This window comes from Microcaecilia unicolor, chromosome 7 (genome assembly GCF_901765095.1).
Source record: "Microcaecilia unicolor chromosome 7, aMicUni1.1, whole genome shotgun sequence".
In the NCBI taxonomy this organism is placed as follows: Eukaryota; Metazoa; Chordata; class Amphibia; order Gymnophiona; family Siphonopidae; genus Microcaecilia; species Microcaecilia unicolor.
In genome coordinates, this window is record NC_044037.1 from 249,891,831 (window position 1) to 249,917,908 (window position 26,078).

General features: G+C 43.6%; 1 protein-coding gene across 1 annotated transcript in view; it reads right to left on the reverse strand.

Moving 5' to 3' along the window:
- GALNT13 (polypeptide N-acetylgalactosaminyltransferase 13) overlaps window positions 1-25,672 on the reverse strand; it is a 408,240-nt gene extending 382,568 nt beyond the window's left edge. The window contains exon 1 of the mRNA XM_030210028.1: window positions 25,230-25,672. Within this exon, the coding sequence (XP_030065888.1) occupies window positions 25,230-25,371 (142 nt within the window). The 5' untranslated portion in view covers window positions 25,372-25,672. The remainder of the gene's footprint in view (window positions 1-25,229) is intronic.
- Between the last annotated feature and the right edge of the window lie 406 nt (window positions 25,673-26,078).

A 26,078-nucleotide genomic window follows, 5' to 3' on the forward strand; every position in this document is an offset into this window, starting at 1 on the left:
TACGGTGCCCGGTTGGTGTCCTGGCATGTCAGGGGGACTAGTGCACTACAAATGCTGGCTCCTCCCATGACCAAATGGCTTGCATTTGGTCGTTTCTGAGATGGACTTCCTTGGTTTCCATTATCGCCGAAAATCAGAAACGTCCGAGTCTAAGGACAACAAAATTTCAGGATTTGGGTGTCCATGACTGTATTACCGAAATGAAAGATGGACATCCATCTTGTTTCGAAAATATGGGTTTCCCCACCCCTGGATGGGAATGTTTTGCGAGGACATCCCTTTCGATTATGCCCCTTCAGGGGACACTCAATGAAATCACATGGACATACTTTTAAAACAAATAAGTGGAAATATTTTTTTACTCAACAAATAGTTAAGCTCTGAAACTCTTTGCCAGAGGATGTGGCAACAACAGTTAATGTATCTGGCTGTACGCTGGCTGTAAAGAGCAAATACTTAAAAAAACTCCAGACAGCCCAGAATACGGCAGCCAGACTAATATTCGGCACACCAAAATACGAAAGCGCAAAACCCCTGCGGGAAAAACTACACTGGCTCCCACTAAAGGAACGCATCACGTTCAAACTTTGCACCCTAGTCCATAAAATCATCCATGGTAACGCCCCAGCCTACATGTCAGACCTGATAGAACTACCACCCAGGAACACAAAAAGATCCTCTCGCACATTCTTTAATCTTCATCCTCCCAAGTGCAAGGGTCTGAAATACAAATCAATGCATGCATCTACCTTTTCCTATACGAGCACGCAGCTCTGGAACGCGCTGCCACGTAACCTGAAAACGGTCTATGAATTGACCAGTTTCCGCAAACTATTGAAAACCTCTCTCTTCGACAAGATATATCACAAAGATCAACATGTGTAACTGTAAAATCTAACATGTGTAACTGTATAATCTTTAAAATTTCCAGACTGTCTTATAATGTCTTATAATGTCTTTCTGCTTTAACAACTTCATGTATTTCACCACCATGTAACACAAAACCCTCTGTAAACCAAATGTATATTCACTGCTATTTCCAGTATCCATGACGAATTGTAAGCCACATTGAGCCTGCAAAGAGGTGGGATAATGTGGGATACCAATGCAATAAATAAATAAATAAGGTTTGGACAAATTCCTGGAGGAAAAGTCCATAATCTACTATTGAGATAGACATGGGGAAGCCACTGCTTGCCCTGGGATTGGTAGAATGGAATGTTGCTACTATTTGGATTTCTGCCAGGTACTTGTGACCCGGATTGGCCACTGTTGAAAAGAGGATGCTGGGCTAGATGGACCACTGGCCTGACCCAGTACGACTATTCTGATATTCTTATGTTATGACACTGGGGGAACATGCTGGGCATGGAGGAAGGTGAGGAGATCTGTAGGTACATGCTGTTCACCGAGGAAGGTGGGAGAGGAGATCAGGGGGATATAGTAACATAGTAAATGATAACAGAAAAAGACCTGCACAGTCCATCCAGTCTGCCCAACAAGATAAACTCTTATGTGCTACTTTTTGTGTATACCTTACCTTGAGTTGTATCTGCCATTTTCAGGGCACAGACCGTAGAAGTCTGCCCAGCACTAGCCCCGCCTCCCAACCACCAACCCCGCCTCCCACCACCGGCTCTGCCACCCATATGCTGGGAATGGAGAAAGGTGGGAAAAAACAACAGGAGGACAAACTGGACACAGAAGAATTTGGAAAGAGACTGGGAGGGCATGCTGGCAACAGAGGAAGGTAGGAGGGAGATCTGGGAGGATATGCTGGGTATGGAGGATGTGGAAGGGGACATTGGAGGGACATGCTGGGCATGGATAAATGTGGAAGAAGATATCACGGGGATATAATGGCCATGGAGGAAGGTGAGAGAGGAGATCGGGGGGGACATGCTGGGCAGAGGAAGGTGGGAGGGGAGATCAGGGTAAGATACTGGACATGGTGAAAGGGAGATGAAAGAACATACAGGACATGGAGAAAGGTAGAAGGGAGGATCCAGGAGAGATGCTGGACAAGAATGGAGGTAGAAGGGAAGATCAGGGGAGATGTTGGATAAGAAGGAAGGTGGAAGGAAAGATCAAGGAGATACTGGACATGAGAGAAGGAAGAAAAGAGAGAGATCTATCATGGATGGATGCAAAGGGGAAATGTTGGACATGGGTGGGGAGAGAAATGGAGAGCTAGACAGAAGCAGTAAAAAGAGGGAGTTTGAAGACTGGAGGGCGAGAAGTGGGGACAAAATTTGAGAGGCAAAAATAAACTGATGAAAGCTGAGCAAGAAAAATCAATGTCCAAGGAGAGAAAAGAGGAGAGAAAAGACATGGCCAAATGGACAAAGTTTAAAAGGATAGAGGAAAGAAGAAGCAACTGAAATCAATATGCTTAAGAAATAAAGTCACCAGACAACAAAGGTAGAAAAAAATAATTTATTTTCCATTTATTGATTGGAATATGTCAGTTTTGGGAATCCACAACTGCTATCTTTATATTTTGTACTGTGCAGAAAGAATGTGTGTCTCTTTCTATTTTTCTGGTGTTGTGCTGCTTGCAGAGTCTGGCTTCTTGAGATTTCAAGTTTTAATTTTTGTCTACCAATATCAACGTTTACTTTGTGATCACTTTTCCTGTATTCGTAGAAGGTCTATTTGTGTTCTGAATGTGTGATTGAGGCCAGACATTCTGTTAGCATTAACTGTCTGTTGGGACCTGTAGTAATCCGGCTTGTTCAATTTTCCCAATAAGTGTATTGATGCTCTGGGCTCAATGCAATATTTATGATGCTGCCTTTTCCTAGGAAGGTCCCTTGTTGGTGCTACTATGAAATGGTAGATTTGTTCTATACAGATCCCGAGTGACTTCTGTAGGGTTTTGTATAAATTCATAATATGCCTGCTACTGGGGAAAGGTTAAGTTGTTATTTAGAGGAAACCAGAATCAGACTTCGTGTGCATGGTGAATTCTATGGGGAAATGCTATAGTTCTGCTCCATACTCACTGTTACATCAGTACGGCTTCTATGGATGCAGAATATGTTTCCATTTAATACTGTGACAATGCAGAGTCAGGGTCAGTGTTTTTAATATTAGAGTTACAGACAACCTAATTGAAATTAAGTAAGAAAATTTATAACCAACCTTTGCAAAGATTTATTTTTCTGGTGCATTGTCTGGGAATATAAATTGCACTCATCTTTTCTTGGGGCAAGTGCCTGACTAGTGTTTTAAGTGACAGGACATCAGGGCCGTGCCGATGCGGTAAGCGAGGTAAGCGCCGCAGGGGGGCGCCCACCTTTGGAGGGCGCCACCGCGGTGCTTACCCTCGCCCCGCCGAGGACTTTAAATCTTTTGGCACCAGAGAGGGGGGTGCCGCTGCTCTTCATGATCCTGGCACCCCCCCCCCCCCCCTCCCGCACCAGCCCTTTAAATTTATTTGCCGAGCGAGCGCAGCACCTCGTGTGCAAGTAAAAGAAGCGGATCCGATCATCTCATTGGGCCTTCCCTCACTGTCCCGCCCTCCTCTGACGCAACTTCCTATTTCCTCTAGGGCGGGACAGTGAAGGAAGGCCCAATGAGATGATCGGATTCGCTTCTTTTACTTGCACACGAGGTGCTGCGCTCGCTATCGCGACGGCATTGTCAATTTATTTTTAAAGACGGGTGGCAGGGAGAAGACGAGGCAGGGTGAGGGTGGGGGACAGATGGGGTGACCGTGAAGGTGGGGGGGGGGGGGACTCGGATAGCAGAAGGGACTGGGTGGGAGACAGATGGGGTGAGGGGGACTCGGATGGGCAGAAGGGACTGGGTGGGAGACAGATGGGGTGAGGGTGAGGGTGGGGGGCACTTGGATAGCAGAAGGGACTGGGTGGGAGACAGATGGGGTGAGGGGGACTCGGATGGGCAGAAAGGACTGGGTGGGAGACAGATGGGAGAAGGGGCATGGAACTGGGGTCTGAAAAGTGAGCAGGAGGGAGAATGGGGTCAAGCCTGGGGCAGGGGTGGATGGGAGAATCAATGGATCTGGAACTAGGGGCAGCCGCAGGTGGGAACTGGGAGCCGAAAAGAGGGGGCAGTGAGAGAGGGGGGATAGATCCTGGATGGAATGGGGAGTGAGAGGGAGGGCAGACCCTGAATGGATGGGAGGGCAAAGAGGCATGGATGGGAGGGCAGGGCCCAGGGAGAGGACAAATTGCTGGAAGGGGAGGGGAGAGAGGATTGCTGGCTATGGATGGAGGAGGGAAGGGCAGAGAGGGACAAGGATGGACATGGGGGCCCAGGGAGAGGACAAATTGCTGGAAGGGGAGGGGAGAGAGGATTGCTGGCTATGGATGGAGGAGGGAAGGGCAGAGAGGGACAAGGATGGATATGGGGGCCCAGGGAGAGGACAAATTGCTGGAAATGGAGGGGAGGGGAGAGAGGAGGATTGCTGGCTATGGATGGAGGAGGGAAGGGCAGAGAGGGATAAGAATGGACATGGATGGGAGGGCAGGACCCAGGGAGAGAGGAGAAATTGCTGGAAATGGATATAGAGCAAGAAATGAAGAAGAAAGGAGAAAAGTAAAGAAATAAATGGAAAGGATGCCCTGGAAACGGAGTTAAGAGGACAGATAGCAGCAGAATCAGATACTGGGCCAGCATGATCAGAAAAAGAAAGTCACCAGACAACAAAGGTAGAAAAAAATCATTTAATTTTCATTTTAGTGTTTGGAATATGTCCACTTTGAGAATTTACATCTGCTATCTTATTTTGCAATGTATAGCAATTTGTTTCTAAGAATATTGCTGACAATTCCTTTCAGTGTGGCAAGTGGTGAGCGATCATTTTCATGGGGGGGGGGGGTGATCATTTTCACGGGGGGGGGGGGGGCGCCAACTGATAGTCTGCAGGGGGGCGCCAGAGACCCTAGGCACGGCCCTGCAGGACATCTTCACCCTCCTCCCTGACCAGAGTTTTCAGGGGGCCTTTTCTTTTGGGTGCGTTGGGGGCGGGAACATGCCACCTGATCCCTCATCTCAAGCAGCAGACTGCTTTCAGCCACCCTTGGGGTAAGTGTTGTCAGTGAAGGGCTCCAAGAGGAAAAAAGTTTTGCCTGGAGGGCAAGTGCTGCCTCTGGAGGAGAAGGCCTAGAAAAGAAATGTGCTGCCTCTGGAGGGAAGGGTTAGGAAAAAAAAAAGTGCTGCTTGTTTGGGTGCAGGGGAGAAACAGGCTATATTTCTATCAATGTGGGAAAAGGTGCTTTATTTTTCTTCTGTTCACGGACTAGTCATGGTTATTCAAATGATCTTATGTTCCCTATTACCTGCCTAATTATGTTTTAAGTTCTTTAATACTGTCCATTTTAGTTTAAAGTACATTTTCTGGTATTTCATAGTCAAGTGGCCAATGGCTAGCAAATATGTCAATTTTGCAAAATTTGAGTTGGTGTGCCCCGAGTATCAAGCAAGCTTGAAAGTTTGCCCCAAAATAAAAAAGGTTGAGAAGCAATGTTCTAATGTACCTGAAGAAGCTTTTGAAAGAAGTTCTTATGACTATAATAGCCTCGTTCACCTCACTTCCTGCCACCTTTCTCCCCCTCCCCAATATATAAAATACATCTGGTCTGGGCTTCCAAGACAGTATTTTAAACATCCACACCTGGCTAAAATATTTTTATCCTTTTCCTGATTTTATCATAGTTACCCTTTTGAAAGTGAAATGCTAATACAGCAAATTTTCTTGGTGTCTTTTCTCTAGTTATTAACTCAAATCTGACCATATTGTGTTTGCTATTCCTAATGCCCCAACACTTATCTCTTGCACCAAATCCTGCCTTCCACCAAGGAACAGATCTAAACAGCTCCCCTCTCCCTCTAGCTGCTCCATGAAGTTTAGTTTAGTTTATTCACATTTGCTATACCGCCTTTGCTAACTTGCAGATCATGGCAGTTTACAGTCTAAAACCAAGTAGTAAAATAGGAAAGGAACTACAAAATGGGAAAAAAGAATCACACATACAGAGTCATGCAAACTGTGTAAGACTAGGGGGGAGAAGGACAGAGAGAAATCAGATCCAATCATAGAAAGGCTGCAGCCCACCTAAGTGGGGTCAAATGCAAGGTGGAAAAGCCAGGTTCTTAAGCTGTTTTACATTTTTTCCATAGATCCTTCAGCCTGAATTACTAGCAACAGAGAGTTCCACGAGAACGGGGCAGCAAAGAAAAAGGTGCGGTGTCCGGTTGTTTTCAGGTGGGCCTGTTTTGGAAGCAATTATTTCATCTAGGAACTTTGTCTTCCATAGTATTTCCTGACATGACATTTATTCAGTCAACACTAGAGTAACTTAAAGTCACTTATCACTATCCTCTTTTCCTTCATACATAGCAACATGGAATCTTTATTGATAGAAATTCTGTTTCCTGCAGAATTTTTATTGTTTGACTCAATGCCCTTTTAACATGTAGCACCACTCCCGCCAATTTAATCCACCTTATCACTGTGATATAATTTGTACCATGGTCCTTCCTCCACCAGAGATGCCTAGCATATCTACCTCTTCATTACCATTAGGTTGTAGACGTGTGAATGCAGACATTAGCAAAAACGAACAGAAAATGGGACATATTTTACAAGACCAGGGCTGCAGGTGCAACTGCAATATAAAATAGACATATTTCTGTCCCCCAGGACAGACATAGAAAAAGGTGAAAAACTGTATAGGAGATACACATGGATAATCGCTACGGTGGGTGTGCAAATTCCAAAGGCTCATAAAGGGGGTAAACACATCAAAGGCGGATCCAAATATGTAAGCACATGGATGGTCGGTCCATACACATGCAGTACCCAGCAGCCATGAGGCCCCCTAGCTGTGGAAGATGGCCATGTAGCATTTGCAGGGAACAATGTGTACCCAGATCCGCCAACGGCCATACACGTGCACTGCTGGATGTCTACCATCTTCTATCCAGCCTCCTGTGGCAGCAATAAACATTGAAATCTGCCATCTAAGTGACAAGCTGGGCTACATGTACACGTTTCCCCAACAATACCTAGAGCAGTCAAAGCAGTGGCCAGAGCCCTACAATATATAAAGCACCTATTACTGGGACCTGCAACATGCACATGCAAGATGGAGGTCAGGAGGGAGTGAAACATTTCTGACAAAGACAGCAACCTTCTGGCAGTCCTAGCAATGGAAAATGAGAAGTGCCTCTTCAGTGACGGCAGGCACAGTGTCCCACAAATGGCAGAAAGAAGGGTCTGGAAGGATACTCTGAAGACCCTGGTAAGGGAGTCAAAGGGTCATAGATTTGATATACCGCCTTTCTATGGGTACAACCAAAGCAGTTTGCATATATTATATGTAGGTACTTTTTCTGTCCCTAGTGAGCTCACAATCTAAGATTGTACCTGGGGCAATGGAGGGTTAAGTGACATACCTAGGTTCACAAGGAACTGCGGTAGGAATCAAACCCAGTTCCCCATATTCTCAGCCCACTGCACTAACCATTAGGCTACTCCTCCATTAGGACCTACACTGCCAACAAACCTCCACACCCATCCCACCTTGGTGATATCCTGCCAAGCCACACAGCTAGCAAGATGCTGACAATACATGTATATAGTTGAAGACCTCCGAGGTCACTGCACAGTGATAGGATGGCCAGTACACATTCACAGTACAAATATTCAGCAATGTGCAGCTTCCATGTACATAATAACACCCATGGGCATAAAGATGAAACACACACACCTCATGATGGCACCAATATGGACCATCTCTGGCCATTCTGCCCCCAAAGTACAGGCCACTTTGCCACACTCCCCTTATCCCCCTCCCCAACCCAATCAATGACAGTGTTGCGAGAGGAGATTTATTTATTTTTGTTACATTTGTACCCCACGCTTTCCCACTCATAGCAGGCTCATTGTGGCTTACACGGGGCAATGGAGGGTTAAGTGACTTGCCCAGAGTCACAAGGAGCTGCCTGTGCCTGAAGTGGGAATCGAACTCAGTTCCTCAGGACCAAAGTCCACCACCCTAACCACTAGGCCACTCCTCCTTTCTGTAGGACAGCTTGCTCTGGGGGATGCCTGTCCTACAGCGTCAGCATCACCCCAAATCGCCTCATGTGCTGCACAAGTGTGTCATTCATAGGCTACATGCCCCTGTGGTTGGAGTATCAGCCCATAATGCACACAGGCCTGGCCCAACTAGTACCTACCAATCTCATGTATCATCTGGTCTGGCCCCCGTACAGGTAGATCCTGATATTGTGGTTTTGCACAGACATCTGCAAGTAAACTGAAACAATGCATGTGCCATCTCCCTCTTATCTTACAGAATATTCTGCATCACTAGAGATGTTGAGGCTCTAAATAGCCCATTTCAGGCCATTCGGAGGACCAAGCCCCTTCCTGCTGCTGTGCATCAGATTATCACCTGCAAAAATGGAGAGGTATGGTCCTTCAAAATGCACACCCTCACTGCCTACAGTAGCTAAGCCAAATCATCTTGGCTCACAACATGCAGATACAGAATCTGAATCCTAACTGTGACATGGTGGACAGCAATCATGTCACCTCACGCTCCCAGGCTGCAATCAGGGCCACAAGCCACATCACTCAAACATGATGATATATGCATGGCCACATCTGGAAAAGTTACAATACAGGGGATGATATCAGCATCTCACAACGACACTGAACTATCACATGACAAAGACTGTTCCCCATATAGCATACACATCACAAAAAGCCAGCCCATATGCGACGTCCACTGCATATATGCCTGATCTGTACCCAGCAGGATCTGTGGCTGTGGATGGGAGGAAGGGGAGAAGAGATGTATCAGCCACATAAGCCCTATCTAGGATACACCATCTCAAGCATCTGGAATCACACTACAACCTTTGGAATTGCATGGCTGGTCTCCTCTACTGACCCCTAGGACATAAACGACCAGTCTGGAGGGTCAGATCTCACTGCACACAGATGTGCCAGATGAATTTTGCATATCCCCAAATCAAACATGCACATTATACTTCCAGAGACAATGTAGGTATTCCCAAACCTGCAACGGTGAAGTCTTTAGGTAGCAGTGGATGAGAGCAAATGCATTACTGGAGTCCCTGTGGAGACACAGGTCATACCCCTACGGGTTGAAGAGTAGGGAGGGAGGAGGCATAAGAAGACAGAAGGCAAGGTTTTTTAAAGCAGCATTGCATCCTCCAAACATGTTTATGAAGTGTGCCATGTACCCTTTCCAAAACAGCTTCTTTCCACTGCCAAGATGAAGGAGGAAGATGAAGAGAAGGAGGACAACATAGCCACGTTGAAGGAGGAGGTGCAGGAAGAGGAAGAGTGGGAGCGCCAGGGAGCAGCAGAAGGGGGTTATGAGGGGTGTCATGTGGACCTTGGTCCCCCATCTATAAAATGACACAGGGACAAAGTTTGTCAACGTCAGCTCTGTCCCCATCTGCACAAGCCTCAAACACTTATGATTTTATATTTAAATCTTTTTATTAAAGTATAAAAAGGAACAGCATTCTGTACAACTATTTATAAATCACAAATAGAACACAATAATAACAATGAGCAACTGAAATAACCCTTCCCACCACCACTACCTCCACCATCACCCTCTACCCTTACAACTCCGACAATATCTGACTTCTAGTATCCCAAGGAACCATAATCCACCCTGTTAAAATATCGAGGACACAATACAACCCACTCTGTATGTCCTAGTGGGGGGAAAATATGCCCTATAAAGCACTGTTATGATTGTCTGTGGATGAATAATAACTCACCAACAAGTTGCTTTTACAATTAGAGCAGAGGTTTATTTATAAATTTAATACAATGATCACTCATGGACTCAATCAGGAAATAAACTTCTCTGTGTTTTTGTGATGTTTTTATTATGACAGCTTCTCAGCATGGACTCCTTTACATATCATTTCCACAGGATAGTATTTTGCAATGCTGTGTACTGCTTTTTTAGTCTGATGTGAGTATTTAGTATCTCTTATTTGTTCTTATGCTTTGGTTATTTTTGAGAGGTATTTTCAGTTTTATGTTTTGTATTTATGGATTCTTAATAGATTTGAATTTTATTTAAATGAATGTAGTATATCATGGTTTTGGTTCAGAGATGGTTTACCTGCATTTTTCATTGGGTGTTGAACATCTGCATGTTACTAGCTTATGACTGTGCAGGCACCACATATCATGTGCATTTGATGTTTTGAGATGTTTTAGCCTGGTTTTAGAGCTTAGAAAGATGTTCCTCATATTTATTATGGACATTTCAATACTTTGACAATTTTTCTGTTGTCTAAGCACTTTCATGACATCAGTGGTACGCAATGACATCACTGGAATGTATAAAGTTGACTGCAATGCATTCCACTACATTTTTAAACTTTTTAAGTTGTTTTAAGACATTTTGAGATGTTTCTTCTGAGTAATTTTACTTGATATGGAGTGGCAAACATCTCAGGATTGTTTTGAAGTACTTTTTTAGAAGTATTGAAATCTGTTTTACACAATGTATCCACAGCTGTCCACTGTATCCACTGTTTGTTTTTTTAAAGACAGCAAAGACCTTCAAAAGCTAAGATTATCATCATGTTTTGTTACATTTGTACCCTGCGCTCAATGTGGCTTACATGGGGCAATGGAGGGTTAAGTGACTTGCCCAGAGTCACAAGGAGCTGCCTGTGCCTGAAGTGGGAATCAAACTCAGTTCCTCAGGACCAAAGTCCACCACCCTAACCACTGGGCCACTCCTCCACTCTTTAGCTTTTGGCTTTCTGCCATATTTTAAAGATACTATTCAAAAAGAGGGTCTTGGAACTTGTCTGATTACTTTGCTAAACAGACCTGGAAGGAGGCACATGTAAGTGGAATTTTCCTATGGCTTGGTTTTGGTTTTAGTGGTTGACCCTAGTTTTTATTATTTCTCATGTTTTGTGTGCACTTTTTTTGTAATCCAGTGCTGTTTGACTCTTCTTATTAGTTTTGACTAGTTTTGGTAGTTTGAGGTAAGCCATCTCTTTCTTTTTTCTATGATTGGGCACAATTTGTTCTCATGATATTAACTTTATGTATTTATTAGATATGTTTTAATTTAGTGTTTTAGTTATTTTATCATGATGTTGTTTTGTGTAGTTTTAATGGAACTGAATGTTGATTTGTTTAGTATTTCTGTTTTTCTGTCCCTGACACAGCCAGATTTTGACAAAACATGGCTATGTCACGCGACTGTATTTGAATCCAGGAAGCTTTTATGAAAAGACAGACCTTGGAAGAAAAAAGCTTTTCATTTTTTTTTCACATTGGATCTAGTGGACCACGGTGGGCTGGTTACTGACTCACATTGCCAGTCATCCCAGTCGAGTGATCCGAGTGGCCCCGGATTGGCCCAGACGACCCTGGTACGCAGATGTGATCAGGCTTCTGTTCGATCGTCCTTTTCTGCTACCGGCGCAGGACGGTCTCCTGCTGCAGGGGCCAGTCACGATGGAGGATCCCTCCCCCTTTGGTCTTGTGGCCTGGCCCTTGAAAGGGCGAGGTTGAGAAGAAAAGGGTATCCGGACGCGGTTGTCGCTACTATGCTGTAGGCTGGGAAAAGATCCACCTTGATAGCTTATGCTAGGGTGTGGCGTTCTTTCGATTCGTGGTGTGCGAGTTCGGGATTGTCAGTTGCTTCAGCTTCAGTATCGGTTATCCTTGCATTTCTTCAGGAGGCTGTACAAAATCACTCTTGTTGAGTTCTGTTAAGGTGCTGGTGGCAGCTCTGGCATGTTTTAGAGGCCGCTTCAGGGGGTATCCATTGCCTCCCACCCAGATGTTGTTCATTTCTTGAGGGGCGTAAATCGTTTGCACCCTCCTCACGTGCCAGTTCTGCCATCCTGGAACCTTAATCTAGTTCTCAAAGCACTTCATCATCCTCCTTTCAAACCCTTATCAGGGATTACGATTAAGGATCTCACCTTGAAGGCGATTTTCCTAGTAGCCATTACTTCCGATCGGAGAATTTCAGAGTTGCAGGCCCTTTCTTGCAGAGACCCCTTCCCGCATTTTACAGAGACGGGGGTATTGATTAGGACAGTTCCTTCATTTTTGCCCAAGGTGGTTTCTCGTTTTTACCTGGGGCAGTCCCTGCATTTGTCGGCCTTCCGCTGGGAAGATTACCCTGACCAATTCCGGGCTCTTCGCTGCCTCGACGTGAGACGGGCTCCTCTCAGGTATTTGGAGGTGACGAATGAATTTTGACTTTCTGACCATCTCTTCGTCCTTTTTGGAGGCAGTACGAAGGGTCATAGTTCGTTCAAGGACACCATAGCCCGTTGGTTGCGGGAGGCCTTCTCTTTGGCATACGTGGCATTGGGCAAGCAAGCCCCTTTGCAAGTTTGTCCTCATTCTATGCGAGCTCAAGCTTCCTCCTATGCAAAGTCCCATTTGGTTTCTCTGGAAGATATCCGCAGGGCAGCTACATGGGCTTCGGTCCATACATTCACTCGTCATTATCGGGTGGAAGTGGCAGCTAGTCAAGATGCGGTGTTTGGCTCGTCGGTGATTTCTGCTGGGTTGGGGGTGTCCCACCCTACTTGAGGACTGCTTGGGTACATTCTACAAATCTCTGGATTGATCTGTGGGATGCCATGGAAGGAAAAATTAATTCTTACCTGATAATTTTCTTTCCATTAGTCCCAACAGATCAATCCAGAGGCTCCCCTGGGTTTACACTCTGCGGTTTTGTTGCGGTTGGTTAGTTTTTTTCGGGTTCCGTTCTTCTGAATGTTCCTTCCTTTGATTAAAAATAATAATAATTAACAAATATAGAAGTGGTGGAAGTATGTTGGGCAATTGGTCTGACAATGTCAGGAGAGTTTTCTGTTGTTTCCATTCCACTGCTTTTGTATCGTTCATACTGAGGTTCAGTTGGCTGCACAGGTCCACATATAGCAAACCTCGGAGGTTCTCTCTATCTCCACTTGCTGGTAGAGGGACACAACCCACAAGTCTCTGCATTGATCTGTTGGGACTAATGGAAAGAAAATTATCAGGTAAGAATTAATTTTTCCTTACCGATCAGACTGTCTCATTTGAGATCTAGCTACAATTCATACCAACAGTCTTTTTGAAGACCACCATAATCCATCATCACTACTCCTGGATTCTCATTTTTTAAGTATACAGACTCCTGATGTAAGCCTTCTGGCCAAAACACAACATTGTGTCGAGTTACTTTGTTTTTTCAATAAACATTACTGCATTGAACTACTTCAGTGGTCCTGTCTCTAGGAAGTCTGGTTCTCTCTCCCACTCCTCTTTCTTTGTTCACTTTTGACTATAAAATATGCGCACTTGGTGCTACATTGGAAATATTCCAGTTTGGCTGCAAAATTAATAATCTTACTAAAGTCTTACATAAAACATATTTATTCTGATTTGTTGGTCAATGGTTAAAATGCTGAAAGTTTTTCTTTGGAATTCTTGTTAGAATTAGCAACTGAACCATTGGAGCAAAGTATTAACAGTCCATTTGAAACAGAAGGTGCAAGTTCAGGATGTTTTGCCCCTACAGTGTTTGTGCAGGGCGTTGTTTTGTATTTGTAATTCAGCATGTAATTATAGTTATTTCCTGATATATATGTAACTTTTACACCTATTGGTTATTCTTTTGTATATGACCTCCTTCTTCCTATCAGGAGAGCCTGGGTCTCATCATTCCACTGTAACGTCCTGACTGTTCTTACAGTTTATGCTGTAATAGATCAGCTCCTGCTTGTGAATCCTTTCTAGTCACTGAAATCCTGGCAGATGCTGTCCCTCCAATCAAGTGCTGCCTTCAATAACCTTCACACATTCATTGTGACTCTTGGTCTCTTTTCTTCCCCTATGGCCTTGTCTTCTTGCCACCGCCTCCTCTCTGCAGGCATAGTTTCCATCTTGCTTCAGAGTATATTGTTCTGTTTAGCAAAACCGGACTCAAAGGCCAGCAAAACAGCGGAAAGGAGGCTTTCTGTACCCACAATAAGCATGCCCGCGCTGATAAAGAGCCACAAACTGAGGCCTGCAGGGAAAGGGCCGCTACTTCAAAGAACAGCTTCAAGCAAGTCTCCAACTTACGATCCTGAGGGTCCTTCAGTGCCTTGCCCCCCTCCACAGGAAGAATTTCTTAGTGACCACTGTGATTAAGAAATCCACTGTAGGGACCTTCAGTAAGCCTAAGTCAGGAGCAGGTAGCGCGTAAGGACGCGATATAGCTCTAAGCAACCTTGCCCACTGTCCGGCATATCCCACTGTGCCGAAATAAGGATCTTCATGGCCTCATGCACATGAAAGAAATGAGGTGGGCATTTGGTGCCAGACATAATAGAGGGCACCGGACCTGTTCCCACTGACGATTCAGGGGGGAAATGGCCAAAACCTCAAAAGCCCTAACAATCAGGGAGGAAAGCTCTTCCCTGCGAAAAAAAAAAGGCGGGCAGCCGTCGGATCATCCCCCTCCTCAGAGGGCAGGGTGACCTCATCTGCCAAATCCAAAGATTCTGAGGGAGAGCCCGGAGACAAAACCGGGCCATCTGTGTCACCCGAGGACGTTTTGGCAGGAAAGACTGAGAGGCTGCAGCAACCGAAGTTTGCTGAGGAAGAGACGGGGCTGCCTGAAGAGAAGCTCCTGACTTCTTCAAAAGAAAGGCATTGTGCATTAACAAAACAAAATAGTCCAAAGGCACATCCTGCCTTTCTTAAAGGCACAATCAATGTAACCTGTTACAGGCAATGCAATCTGATATAACAATGTCCGACATATGCATATAACAAATATAACAACCTGCCTACATGACTATGGGGGCAGAACAGGGTAACAAAAATCAACATACATAATCAGTAAAAACATAAAACAATCAACAATAAAAACAGTTAATACAATCTTTAATGAAAAGAAAAAAACAACTATTACAATACTCTTCAATCTTCCAAAAAGGCTTCTACAAAAAAATGTATCTTCAGAAAACAAATTGTTGAATATTATCACATGATCTCAGATATCCAAGCAAGGCATTCCATGCAGATGGACCAGCAATCTAAACAGCTCTCATCCTTGTCTCTACATAATAACTCGCCTTTGGAGGAGACAAGCAGAGTTGAGTTGATGTCTCAGACCTTAATACCCATCTTGGTTTATATAATTGCAAAATATTGCAAAAATATACTGGAACTGTCCCATATATACACTGATAAATCAATACAAGAAGCTTAAATTAAATTGAATTCTATACATTACAGGAAGCCAGTGTAATTTTTTTTTTATATTGGAGTTATGTGTTCAGGTTTTGGAGCTAAAGTAATCAGCCGTACAGCTGAATTTTGAATGATTTGCAGCTCTTGAAGCCAGGTAGATGATATACCCAAAAATAAAGAATTAGAAAAATCAATTTTAGTTAACAACAAACTCTGCACTATCATCTGAAAATCATATTACCATATTTTTCAATTTTCTCAAAACTCGTAGTTGAAAAAAAGATGTAGAAAAGATATGATCTACATGTTTTTGCATTGCCAAATTATTATCCAGAAAAACTCTAACTATAGATAAATGGCTTTACAATTTTTTCTCCCTGATATTCAACTGTCATCAAGATAGATGACACAGTTTGGGTAAGCATAAAAAGTTGGCAATCATGAATTTTTTTAACATATTCTCATAAAGTACCTGTATCAGAGGATATTTAACAACAACAGTATTGACTTGGGAACCTAAACATGCCAGACTTGTTGAGAAGTCCTTGTGAAAATGGCTCTTCCAGCTGTCAGCCTGTGCTTGCAGTTCCTGAGACTGGAGGGAAATAATCTCCTGTGGGTTTAGCAGAAGGCTGCCGCCTGCAAGCTCTGGCAATCTTCAGCGAGCCTCATTGGCTCACATTCACACTACCAAACTGTAGTTTCTTGTTTCAGTTTTGGCCAAAACCAGGCAGGAGTGGCCTAGTGGTTAGAGTGGTGGACTTTAGTCCTAGGGAACTGGGTTTGATTCCCACTGCAGGCACAGGCAGCTCCTTGTGACTCTGGGCAAGTCACTTAACCCTCCATTGCCCCAGGTATAAATAAGTACCCAAGCTGCATTGAGCCTGCCATGAGTGGGAAAGCACAGCATACAAATAATTTAAAAAAAAAAAAATAAGTTTCAGCTTCAGTTTTCGTTTCAGCCGAAGTGTTCAGACAGTTTCTCCAGCAGTTTCAGCCAGCCTCTAGATCCTACTATATGCTCAATTTCAATGTAGCTATCAGCTTTAACACTTGCAAAAGATGTTAACAGAAATTATTTCTCCTAGTAAATGGCTAAAGGGTTCTCCAGACATGCCAAGTCACATGTATTTAGGCCCCTTTTCCAGTCTCCAGCTCTCAAAAGCTTAAGGGACCCGATCTCATGCATTGGCATCTCATCCTGTCCTGTCCTTCCCTTCCCTCCTGTGGGTCAGTCATCTCTCCCCACCACCACCTCCTTGTTCCACCCCCACCCCCCCACGATGCAGCACCTCTTGCTCCGATTAATCTTGCTGTGCACTACTGGCACCCTCAGCAATAGCAGGCTGCTTCAACCAATCCAGGGTCCTCCCTTCAGCCACATCCTTACTCTTCTTCAGCAGTTTCCTGTTTCCTCGAGGGCGGAATATGGAAGAAGGACGCCCTCTCTCAGATTTGCTGAAACAGCCTGCTATTGCTGAGGGTGCCAGCAGAGCACTGCAATATTAATCACGGCATGAAAAGAATGAGAGAGGTGCTGCATCAGGGATGGGGGCAAGGAGGGAGACAAGTGCTGCATGGGGGTGCAAGGAGGGACAGTGCTATTGGACAGGGAGGTCAGGTAGGAAAGAGAGAGATCCAAGGAGGGGCGTGAGGAAGACAGGGGGTGTGGAGAGGGGAAAAGGTGCTGGACTTTGGGGGGGGGGGAGGAGAAAGGAGAGAGGTGTCAGGACCTACGGGAAAGAAGGAAGAGGTGCTTGTCCTGCAAAGGGGAGACAGAACAGGAGGGAGGGAAGACAGAAGAACACTTCTGGACCCCTGGGGGGGTGGCAGAGGGAGGGAAGAGAGAGGGACAGATGCTGGCACATGACAAGGAGCACAGAGACACACAAGAGTTATGTAAAAAAGCGCAAGAATAGGGACAGAAAAATGGGAGATGCTCAACATGGTGAGAAGACAGGGGTAATACTGGGTCAGATAGATGGATGGTGGACATGAAGAGAAAAGAAGTGACGAATGAACAAGGAGACTCTGGCAAGACAGTTGAGAAGAAAGAGGAAAGCAGAAATAGAAACTGGGACCCACACAATACGAAAAATAAAATGACCAAACAACAAAGGAAGAAAAAAAAAATTATTTTCTATTGATTAGAATATGTCAGTTTTTGGAATGTGCTTCTGCCACAACTGGTTTTAGACATAGCTGGGGCCCGTGAGAAAAACCTGACTCATTGACCTTCAATTTCCAGCACAGTGGTGGTAAATCTCCAGCTTTGGGATGGGCCACCCTTGGCGTCTCTGTTACTCCTCTAGACAATCCCTGATACCTGTACTTCAAAGGTGATAATCTATTCTCTACTTTTCTCCCTGAACAGCACCATCCTTCTGGATCACTCACATCAAGAAAAGTAATGAGAAATCTAGATGGCACTACCTCCTCCAACTCCCCTAAGATTATTTTTAGAACTGAGAGGACACGTGGCACAACAATCTCCAACATGGCTCAATGTGATTTCCATACCCTGTTCTGGCCAACCCACAACAACTAAAAATACAATCCAAAAAAAGGAGGAAGACAAAAATAGAAACTAGAAGCTGTTGGCTCACCTTCCAGCTCCCAATTCTCCAGCAATAAGGCTACAACCTATAAATCCATAGACCTGGGGTCCACAGCTCTACCTTGCTGCCTAAATGCTCTCTCCACTCAGCTCAACTTTGTCTTGCTGGAATTCTCAATGGATCAGTATCTTAAAAACATGGAATACAGACAGCACAACCTGTGGGGAAAATCCTGCTTACTAATTTAGCCAAATGAATTATCCTCTTTGTGAAACAGGTAAGGAACCAATGGGCCTTTAGAGTAAGGGGGGGGAGAGACACCCTGAATTTTAATGATTTGTTCGCCATGTAGCAGTTACTTGCTAACTAATCCTAGTAGTTCTGTACTCTCACATTAATAATTTGCACCAGTGCATTTTTTTCTAGCAAAAATGGTGCCGGTACTCAATGCTAGGCCACCCTTCAGGGGTGGGGTGATCACTGCGGGACCCACCTCACAATAGCCAGGTCCCCTGCAACCGGTCACAGAATCTATGACAAGGCAGAATTGGTGTGTAGAGCCTGAGCTCTTTCATTAAAATTTGGGGTCCATGTGTCAATTTTAGCAGACAATGGAAAAGGTGCCGGTACTCAGTACCCCCTCAAAAAAAGCCCTGCATTTAACACACAAAGGGAAACTATGCTCATTACAAGACTTTAAAAGTACCATTTTCTTAACTTGTTAGCAAGCACAATCTCACTTTGTCAATGAAGCAAAGCATTTTATTGTACCGCTTTAGTTTATAGCAATTATTATTACATCAAACTTTTATACCGTTAAAACCACAAGCTCTAAGCAGTTTACAAAATCAAGATATAGTCCTCAGGAATTATATTATCATTCACAGAACCATAAAAATCATCAATCTCAATAGACTTTTTCTAAAATGCAAATAATCAGTCATCATATCCATACCTATCAATACATTTTTCCAGTCTCTAGGGGTTTGAAAAGACAACAGTTTTTCAAAGAGATCAAAATCTCTTCACGCTCTTAGTAGATGGTGATAAGAAAGGTATTAATCTCCTATGTCTAACAGAAGTAGTAAAAACCAAATGGGCCAAACGATATCCCAGGCATTCTCCATTCAAAACCTTATATAATACACAGGAAAATTTAAACAGCACCCTAGCCTCAACAGGCAACCAGTGAAGCTCTTCATAATATTTTGTTTAGAAGCTTCTAAAAATAGTTGTTTAGAAGCGCCTAAAAATAGAAGATTGCAATAATTTAATTTAGATAATCATAATGATTATACCAGAAGTCTAAACTGAACAGTTTCAAAAAATTTTCTAATTCTTCTGAGATCCCTCAGCAAGAAAAAAAAAGAACTCTTAATCAGAGCATTAATATGAACATCCAAAGACAGGGATTGGTCAACATAAACAATGCTGCCAATACATAAAAGAATCAGTAAAGCTTCCCTGAAGGTAGGGCTCCTTACCTTTGCTAAATTTTCTAGGTGCCTGTTAACCTAAAAATAGTGGGGAGAGAGTACTGTGGTCTCCTTCAGTGCACTGCCCTACAGTCAACAATCTGAAAACAATCAATGTGGCAATAGAAATTCAAATTCTCTCGTGCCCGGGTTTTTCAATCCTGAAACTAACACTAGTCATGCAACCCAAACTTGCTTCGAGACTTAGTGACCACTCTCACAAATTATATGGGAGAGACCATATAATAACAATTCAGTGATACAGTTTAAAATCATTAGCAGTATTTCTATAAAATATTTACTGGCTATTCTATTATCTATTACATTGGTCTGTGGCTTGAAACATAAGCATTCATATATATATTCCAAAAAGAATAATCCAAATTATTGATGGCTTCCCACAAGAGAGCAAATGCAGTAGTTTGACAGATAAACCTGTTTCTATGGAAACAGAAATGAATACGTCTTTATTTTCTAAACTTGGCCATAACCCCAGACTTCCACTAAAGCATCCAAATGTTTCATTCACTGTATACTCACAAAAACTGAGCACAGGCCATGGCTCTTTAAAAAAAATAGCAATATTTTGACAGTCTAAATAAAAGTTGCTTCTTCGCATTGTCAAATCACCATTGCAACAGTCACACTAACAGCTGAATAGTGAATGGAAATTCCCAATTAATAAGTGCTATCCTGCAGTTATGATCCTACGTCAGTGGTTCCCAAACCTAGTCCTGGAGGCACCCCAGTCAGTCAGGTTTGCAGGATACCCACAATGAATATTCATGAGATAGATTTGCATGCAGTGGAGGCAATGCATGCACATCTGTCTCATTAATATTCATTGTGGGAATCCTGAAAACCTAATTGGCTGGTGCCTCCAGAGCCAGGTTTGGAAGCCACTGTCCTACATACAAAATTAACTCGTGCATCAGCCAATGTGTCACATCAGGAGGGAGGGTGTGCAGCGTCACACCAAACACAGTTGTCATTGCTTGAGGTCTGTACTGCACACTTTCTATACATGAGCAACCATCCTTCCAATGCACAAGTTCTCCAACTTCAAATAGGCAGACTACTGTACCTGTACTAATTTAAAATCCAGTTATATATAGTAATACAGCACATTACTCTCAATATCAAATTAACGAGGGTTCAGAGAAGAAAAGACTCACTGGAAGTAAAGTAGATTTTATTTCAAATAATCATAGTATGTGTTAACTTTGGAGTCCTTTTACTAAAATATGATAAGCAACAAGCGTGCGAATTAGCATGCAGTGACAGTTAAACCCAAAACTGCGATAACCATTATGGGACATAAAATGGGCATGAACTGTGCACTGCAGTCAGAACATAGTATTTCATCACACACTGTCACTAGTACAAATAGCAAGGATGCAGAAAGCCAGTGGTTCCCAAACCTATATTATTGGTTTCCCAGCCAGTCAAGTTTTCAAGATAACACAATGAATATTCATGAGAGAGATTTGCATGCACTGTTTCCACTGCATGCAAATCTCTCTCATAAACATTCATTGTGGCTATCTTGAAAACCTGACTGGCTGGGGAGCCCCCAAGACAAGTTTGGGAACTACTGCGATAAACACATCTATATTATCAGCTAGTCGGGTATTTTTCTGTGCAGTAACTGTATGGAAACATTCTGAGAATGCCCCCTACACTTAGCGCACAAGCTCTGCGCTTTTCTCGCAGTAAGGGGCCCTTTTACCAAAGGGTGGTAGGGCTATCGCACGGGGAGGGGAGGCGGGGAGTAGGTGATTACTGCTGGATTAGTGCGTGAGCAGTTACCACAAAGTGGCGGTAAGGGCTCAGGCCGTAATGGACACAGGAAAATTGTGAAATTAGCACACAGTCATTAAGGATGCCAACTGAAAAAAGGCTTTTTACAGCCATGGTACGAAGTGGCCTTGGCATATGGCAATCCCACATGCCAACATAGCTTTATAGGACTATATATATTGTGAGAGTGCAGGTGAAAGGGGATCCGGGAAGGCACGAAGAAAGGAGGTGCAGGCAGCCAGGGAACCCCAACGGGGCAGAATTCATGTGCACAACACCCTCATTTAGAAAGCTGGGCTACTGGAGGCAGAGAGGTTGGCCGGGTTAAGGAAGAAGAGGAGGAACTACCAGTCCCAGAATCCTTCTCTTCCCCACCCGGCTGTACAAGAGTTAGGGGAGGAGATAGAAGATTGGGAAATGGTCTCTGAGGAAGGTGATGAGGGCCAGCTGGAGAGATTGGGGGTGGGGGAAGTTGAAGAGGAGGATAAAATGGAGGTTACTGAAGGACTAGAGGAGAAAGATGGAGATTGGAGCTCTGTCTCAAACCCGCAAAGCTGCTGCAAGAGGGTGGCTAGCCATGCCCTGGAGAGCCTGGTGGAAGACCAGAGGAGAGAGGCTGAGGCACTGGGGAAGATCCCTACTAAGGAGGAAACAGGTGCAGCCCCTAGGGGAGAAAGAGGGCTGGGCACAATTGAAACCTTAGCCTGAACCAGGTGGGACCCAAACTGTGTAGCTGTGCTGTAAGAAGGTGCAAGAAAGACTGTGTAAACTGTTTCATACTGCAAAGGTCTGGGGAGCTGCAACCTACCCAGCTACTGTGTTTTCTTTCTGATAATGTACTGTTCCCTAAGAGAAGTAATCTTGGTTAAAGTGAAGTGAAGTCATATGGACTGTTTTGAACCTGAATTGTGCTTTGGGCAGCAAGCTGTACTGTGCCCTAAGAGAAGCAATCTGGGTTAAAGTGAAGTTATATGGACTGTTTTGAACCTGAATTGTGCTCGGGCAGCAAGCCCTAAACAACCTGGAGTTAAGGTGGTCCTGGGCGTTTAGGTTGACTGGAAGCAAGAAATAAAAGCTCTTTCTTATAAACGTTGGATTTTGAATGTGCCTCTGTGAAAGGAACGGAGGGGGGGAAAAGTCCGGGAAGTTCTCAGGGCCTGGAGCTGAGGCTCAAAGCAGCCAGACTGCTGTGGAGTGAAGCAACAGCCGTGTGAAGGAGAAAGCAGCTAAGCAGGGTTGAGCTGGGCTGGGTCCTGGAAGGGTGACCCAGCTACAATAAATAAATAAATATATATATATATATATATATACACACACACATAGGACTAGATTCTATATACTACACCTAAAAATTCAGCGCTGAAATGAAATTCGCCTATATGCATTCTATAAAGTACACCTTAATGTGCCCATACATGCAATCAAATTTAGTCAAGGGCAGTTAGGCAAGTACTGCAGGTGTCTAAATTAGGCGCAGACTAGGTGTATTCTATAACAACGTGCATAGATTTTAGAAACACCTACGACCTGCCCATTCTACGTCCATGGCCTGCCCCCTTTTCAACTATGCAACTTAGAATTTACATGCAGCATGTTACAGAATACGCCTAGACAGTTCTGCATGTAAATTCTAATTAATGCCAGTGTCATTAACTGCTTGTTAATTGGCAATTATTAGCACTGATAGGCATGTTAGCCAATTAGGTTATGAGCTTTGTTATGGAATACGCTTCGATTTCCGCACGGAAATCTGGGCACGATAAATAGAATCCAGGGGATAATGTGGCTGAATTATTTATATCATGTCTATCTAAATAAGCAAATAGGATTTTTCATTTCAAACCCTGTACTGATATTTGGATTTTTCCTATGATGTGACATGAATACTGCTATTAGGAAAAAAGATTTAAAGTAAACAAAAAAGTTATATTCCCTACCTACATACAGGGCCGCTGAGAAGGGGGGCAGGGGCGGGGCCCTGGGGCGGCCTTGCCCCAGGCCCGGCCCCGGCCCAGTCTCTCGGCAGCCCTGCCTACATAACTCTTTCCAGTTTAATTTATTGGTTTACTTCTAAAGTATAATTAGCTGCTTGTTCTTACCAAGCTGTGGGACTAGTTTGTAAGTTTACCATTAACCTAAAATTCTAACACATTAACAAGAGGAGAAGGTAGACTAACAGGTCACTGAAGTAAGCTGACAACCAGAGATACTAACATAGAGAAATTAATGAATAAAAAGTGCAAAAAAGGAGGAAAAGAGCTCAGAAAATGTCTGTGGACATAAACAGTCTTATGCAATTGTCTCAACAGACTTACTTTCAATCATCGGCCAAGCAACTTTATGCAAAATTAATCATGCAAAATACAATAATTGTGTGTCACTTTCTTCCAAAAGCACTTCCACTTTTTTCAAAAATATAAATAATGGGGACAATAAATTGTAAATTCAGGAAATCAGTGACTGATATGTTCAAAAGCACTACTTATCTTTACAAAACTGAGGTATTTTTCTCCTTCTAGCACTTTTTATTCATTCATTTCTACATGATAGTGTACTACTATTGATGTATTAGATGAAACCCTGAATTTGACTATACTTGACAACCAGAGATGCCAGAGTTGAAATCCTATTATCTCACTGCTGCTCCTTGTGACCTCAGGCAAGGACTTAACTCTCTATTACCTCTGCTAATAAACTTAAGGGCTTTTTTTTTTTTTTTACTAAAGGGTAGCCCTAAAGTGCAGTTAGCACACCACAAAAGGCTTACTGCATAATGCATTAAAGCATTTATATTTTTATTTTTTCTAGTTTTCGGGAGGGGGTACATTCAGAAATGTAGCTAGGCAGGGTGCTAGGGAAGTGACCGCTCCCCCAAATGAACTTCGGCTGGCGCCAACGCCTATTTTTCAGGTGGTCTGTCATACCTACACAGTGCTCACACCTCTCCGCTTCCCACGGCACCACAACCCGACTATGCTTCTGATGCCATAGACAGAAAAGCGTTTCCAGATACCACACACTAATCAGAACAAGCTAACTGGACACTGCGGACTTAACGCAGCAGCACTCAGCACCTCCTAAATAGGAGGCAGTAAGTGTTCCCGCGTTATTTATTTGTTTATTGCAAGTCCTGTGCATTAATGGAAAAATATGGGCTTAGTGTATGGGAAAGTCCTCGTTAAAACATGCTAAGCCCATATTTTAGCATGTTTTAGTAAAAGGGCCCCTTTGATTGTAAGTCCTCTAGGACTGAGACTTTCCTACTATAACTGTATACGACTCACCTTGAACTCAAATTTGGAAAGGTGACTGAGAAAACAAATCCTAATAAGAGAAGTGACTAGCTACCACATAAAGAATTATAGCATGGACTCGGGCGTATTTTCTAACTGGTTATAGAATTAAGATGTCAACTGTTCCAACTAAGTTTTGAGCATACTTTGAACAAAATTCAATTTCCATTGTGTCTGGTGGATCACACATTAAGTTTCACCAGTAGACTCCTTCTGGGGAAAAAAATCGCCCTTCTTAAGATATTCTTTTGGAGGGGGGAGGAAAAAAATTGCACTTCTTAGGATGTTCTTATGGGGGGGTAGAAGGAAATACAAAATTAGTATTTTGAGAACATGTGAGAATTAAAGTGAGCTTAGCCTTTCTTCTCAGGGTTGTGAAATCAATCCACAAATTGAATTCTTAATTTTAACTTCATGTGAATGAATCCAGTAAGGTTCCTCACGAGAACGTGGTGATACACAAGTGCAGGACAACTAAACACTTTACAGAATATTAGAAAATATAACATCGTCTCACTGCCATTTACATATTTCATATCCACAGTAAGGCTTGCAAGTTAGTTACTACAATGCTTTAATATCTCTTTATGAAACGTTAAAGTTGATTGTTGTTTTACCGTGCCATTAATAAACCATATTTAAATGAACTGCTAACGTTGTTTTAAGGTACACGGCGTTTTTAAAATATATATATAAGAAGAGAGTGGCACTGGCAAATAATTTAAGTCGGTGTTTTTACCTTGGGCACAGGTTGCTGTTTTTCTGCTTCTCCTTCTAAACACACATTACAATACATAACATAACTTGCACCTTACAAATTACTATGCAGCGTTTGATGCGAATTAGAATTCAGGCTTACCCCTTAGAGCAGGCAGCAGGGATCTGTCCTTCTTATCATCGCATTTGTTACATTCGCTAAAATACAAGAGCAAAAAGACATCTACCAGCACCCACACCAAAGAAGTGGCCAGAATCGCTTTGCAATAGACGAACCTCCTCATGTCTTGACATAGGGGTCGGAAGGGGGTGAGCCGCCCTGGCCCGACCAACTTTTCTGCCGCTCTCCGCTGCACTGTCCCCCCTAAAAAGCTGATAAGCAGATGAGACACCGCAAGGATACCTGCACTAGGGCGCTGATATGGCAAGGATGCCAGATCAGCGTACACTGCAGCGTTACCAACTGGGCGGATTTCCCACCAAATCGGGCTCCTGTTTGTTTTAACTCTGCCTCTGACAACAAACCACAGCTCCCCTCCTCTGTCCTCCTTTGCATCTGCATTCAGCTCCCGCGTATAACAGGCAGAGAGAGAATGTGGAGCGAGCGCAGCACTCTTCCGCGCATGCGTGCCAACACGGAAACGTCATGATTAAATCTCCTTGAACCACTCACTGCTTCTCGTTCCTGCAGTGTGTAGTATTGCGCGTGCTCCATTCGAACGTTCTCTGAAAAAGGCGCGTGACTTGCGGTGTTGTGAAGAGGATGGGTGGATGAGTTGTTTCGGTGTGTGCTTCGAAGTACATATGGTCACGAGGGGCACGACACTGATAAAGCGATTAGGTCTTGCTGGCCTCCAAAGTCCGATTTTCTCATGTTTCTTTCTATTGAAAACACGATTTTGAAGCAATGGCATAGCAGGACCTGACATTCTTTTTTTTTTTTGGGGGGGGGGGGCTGACAAAGTTAACAGGGGAGGCACTAGGCATATAG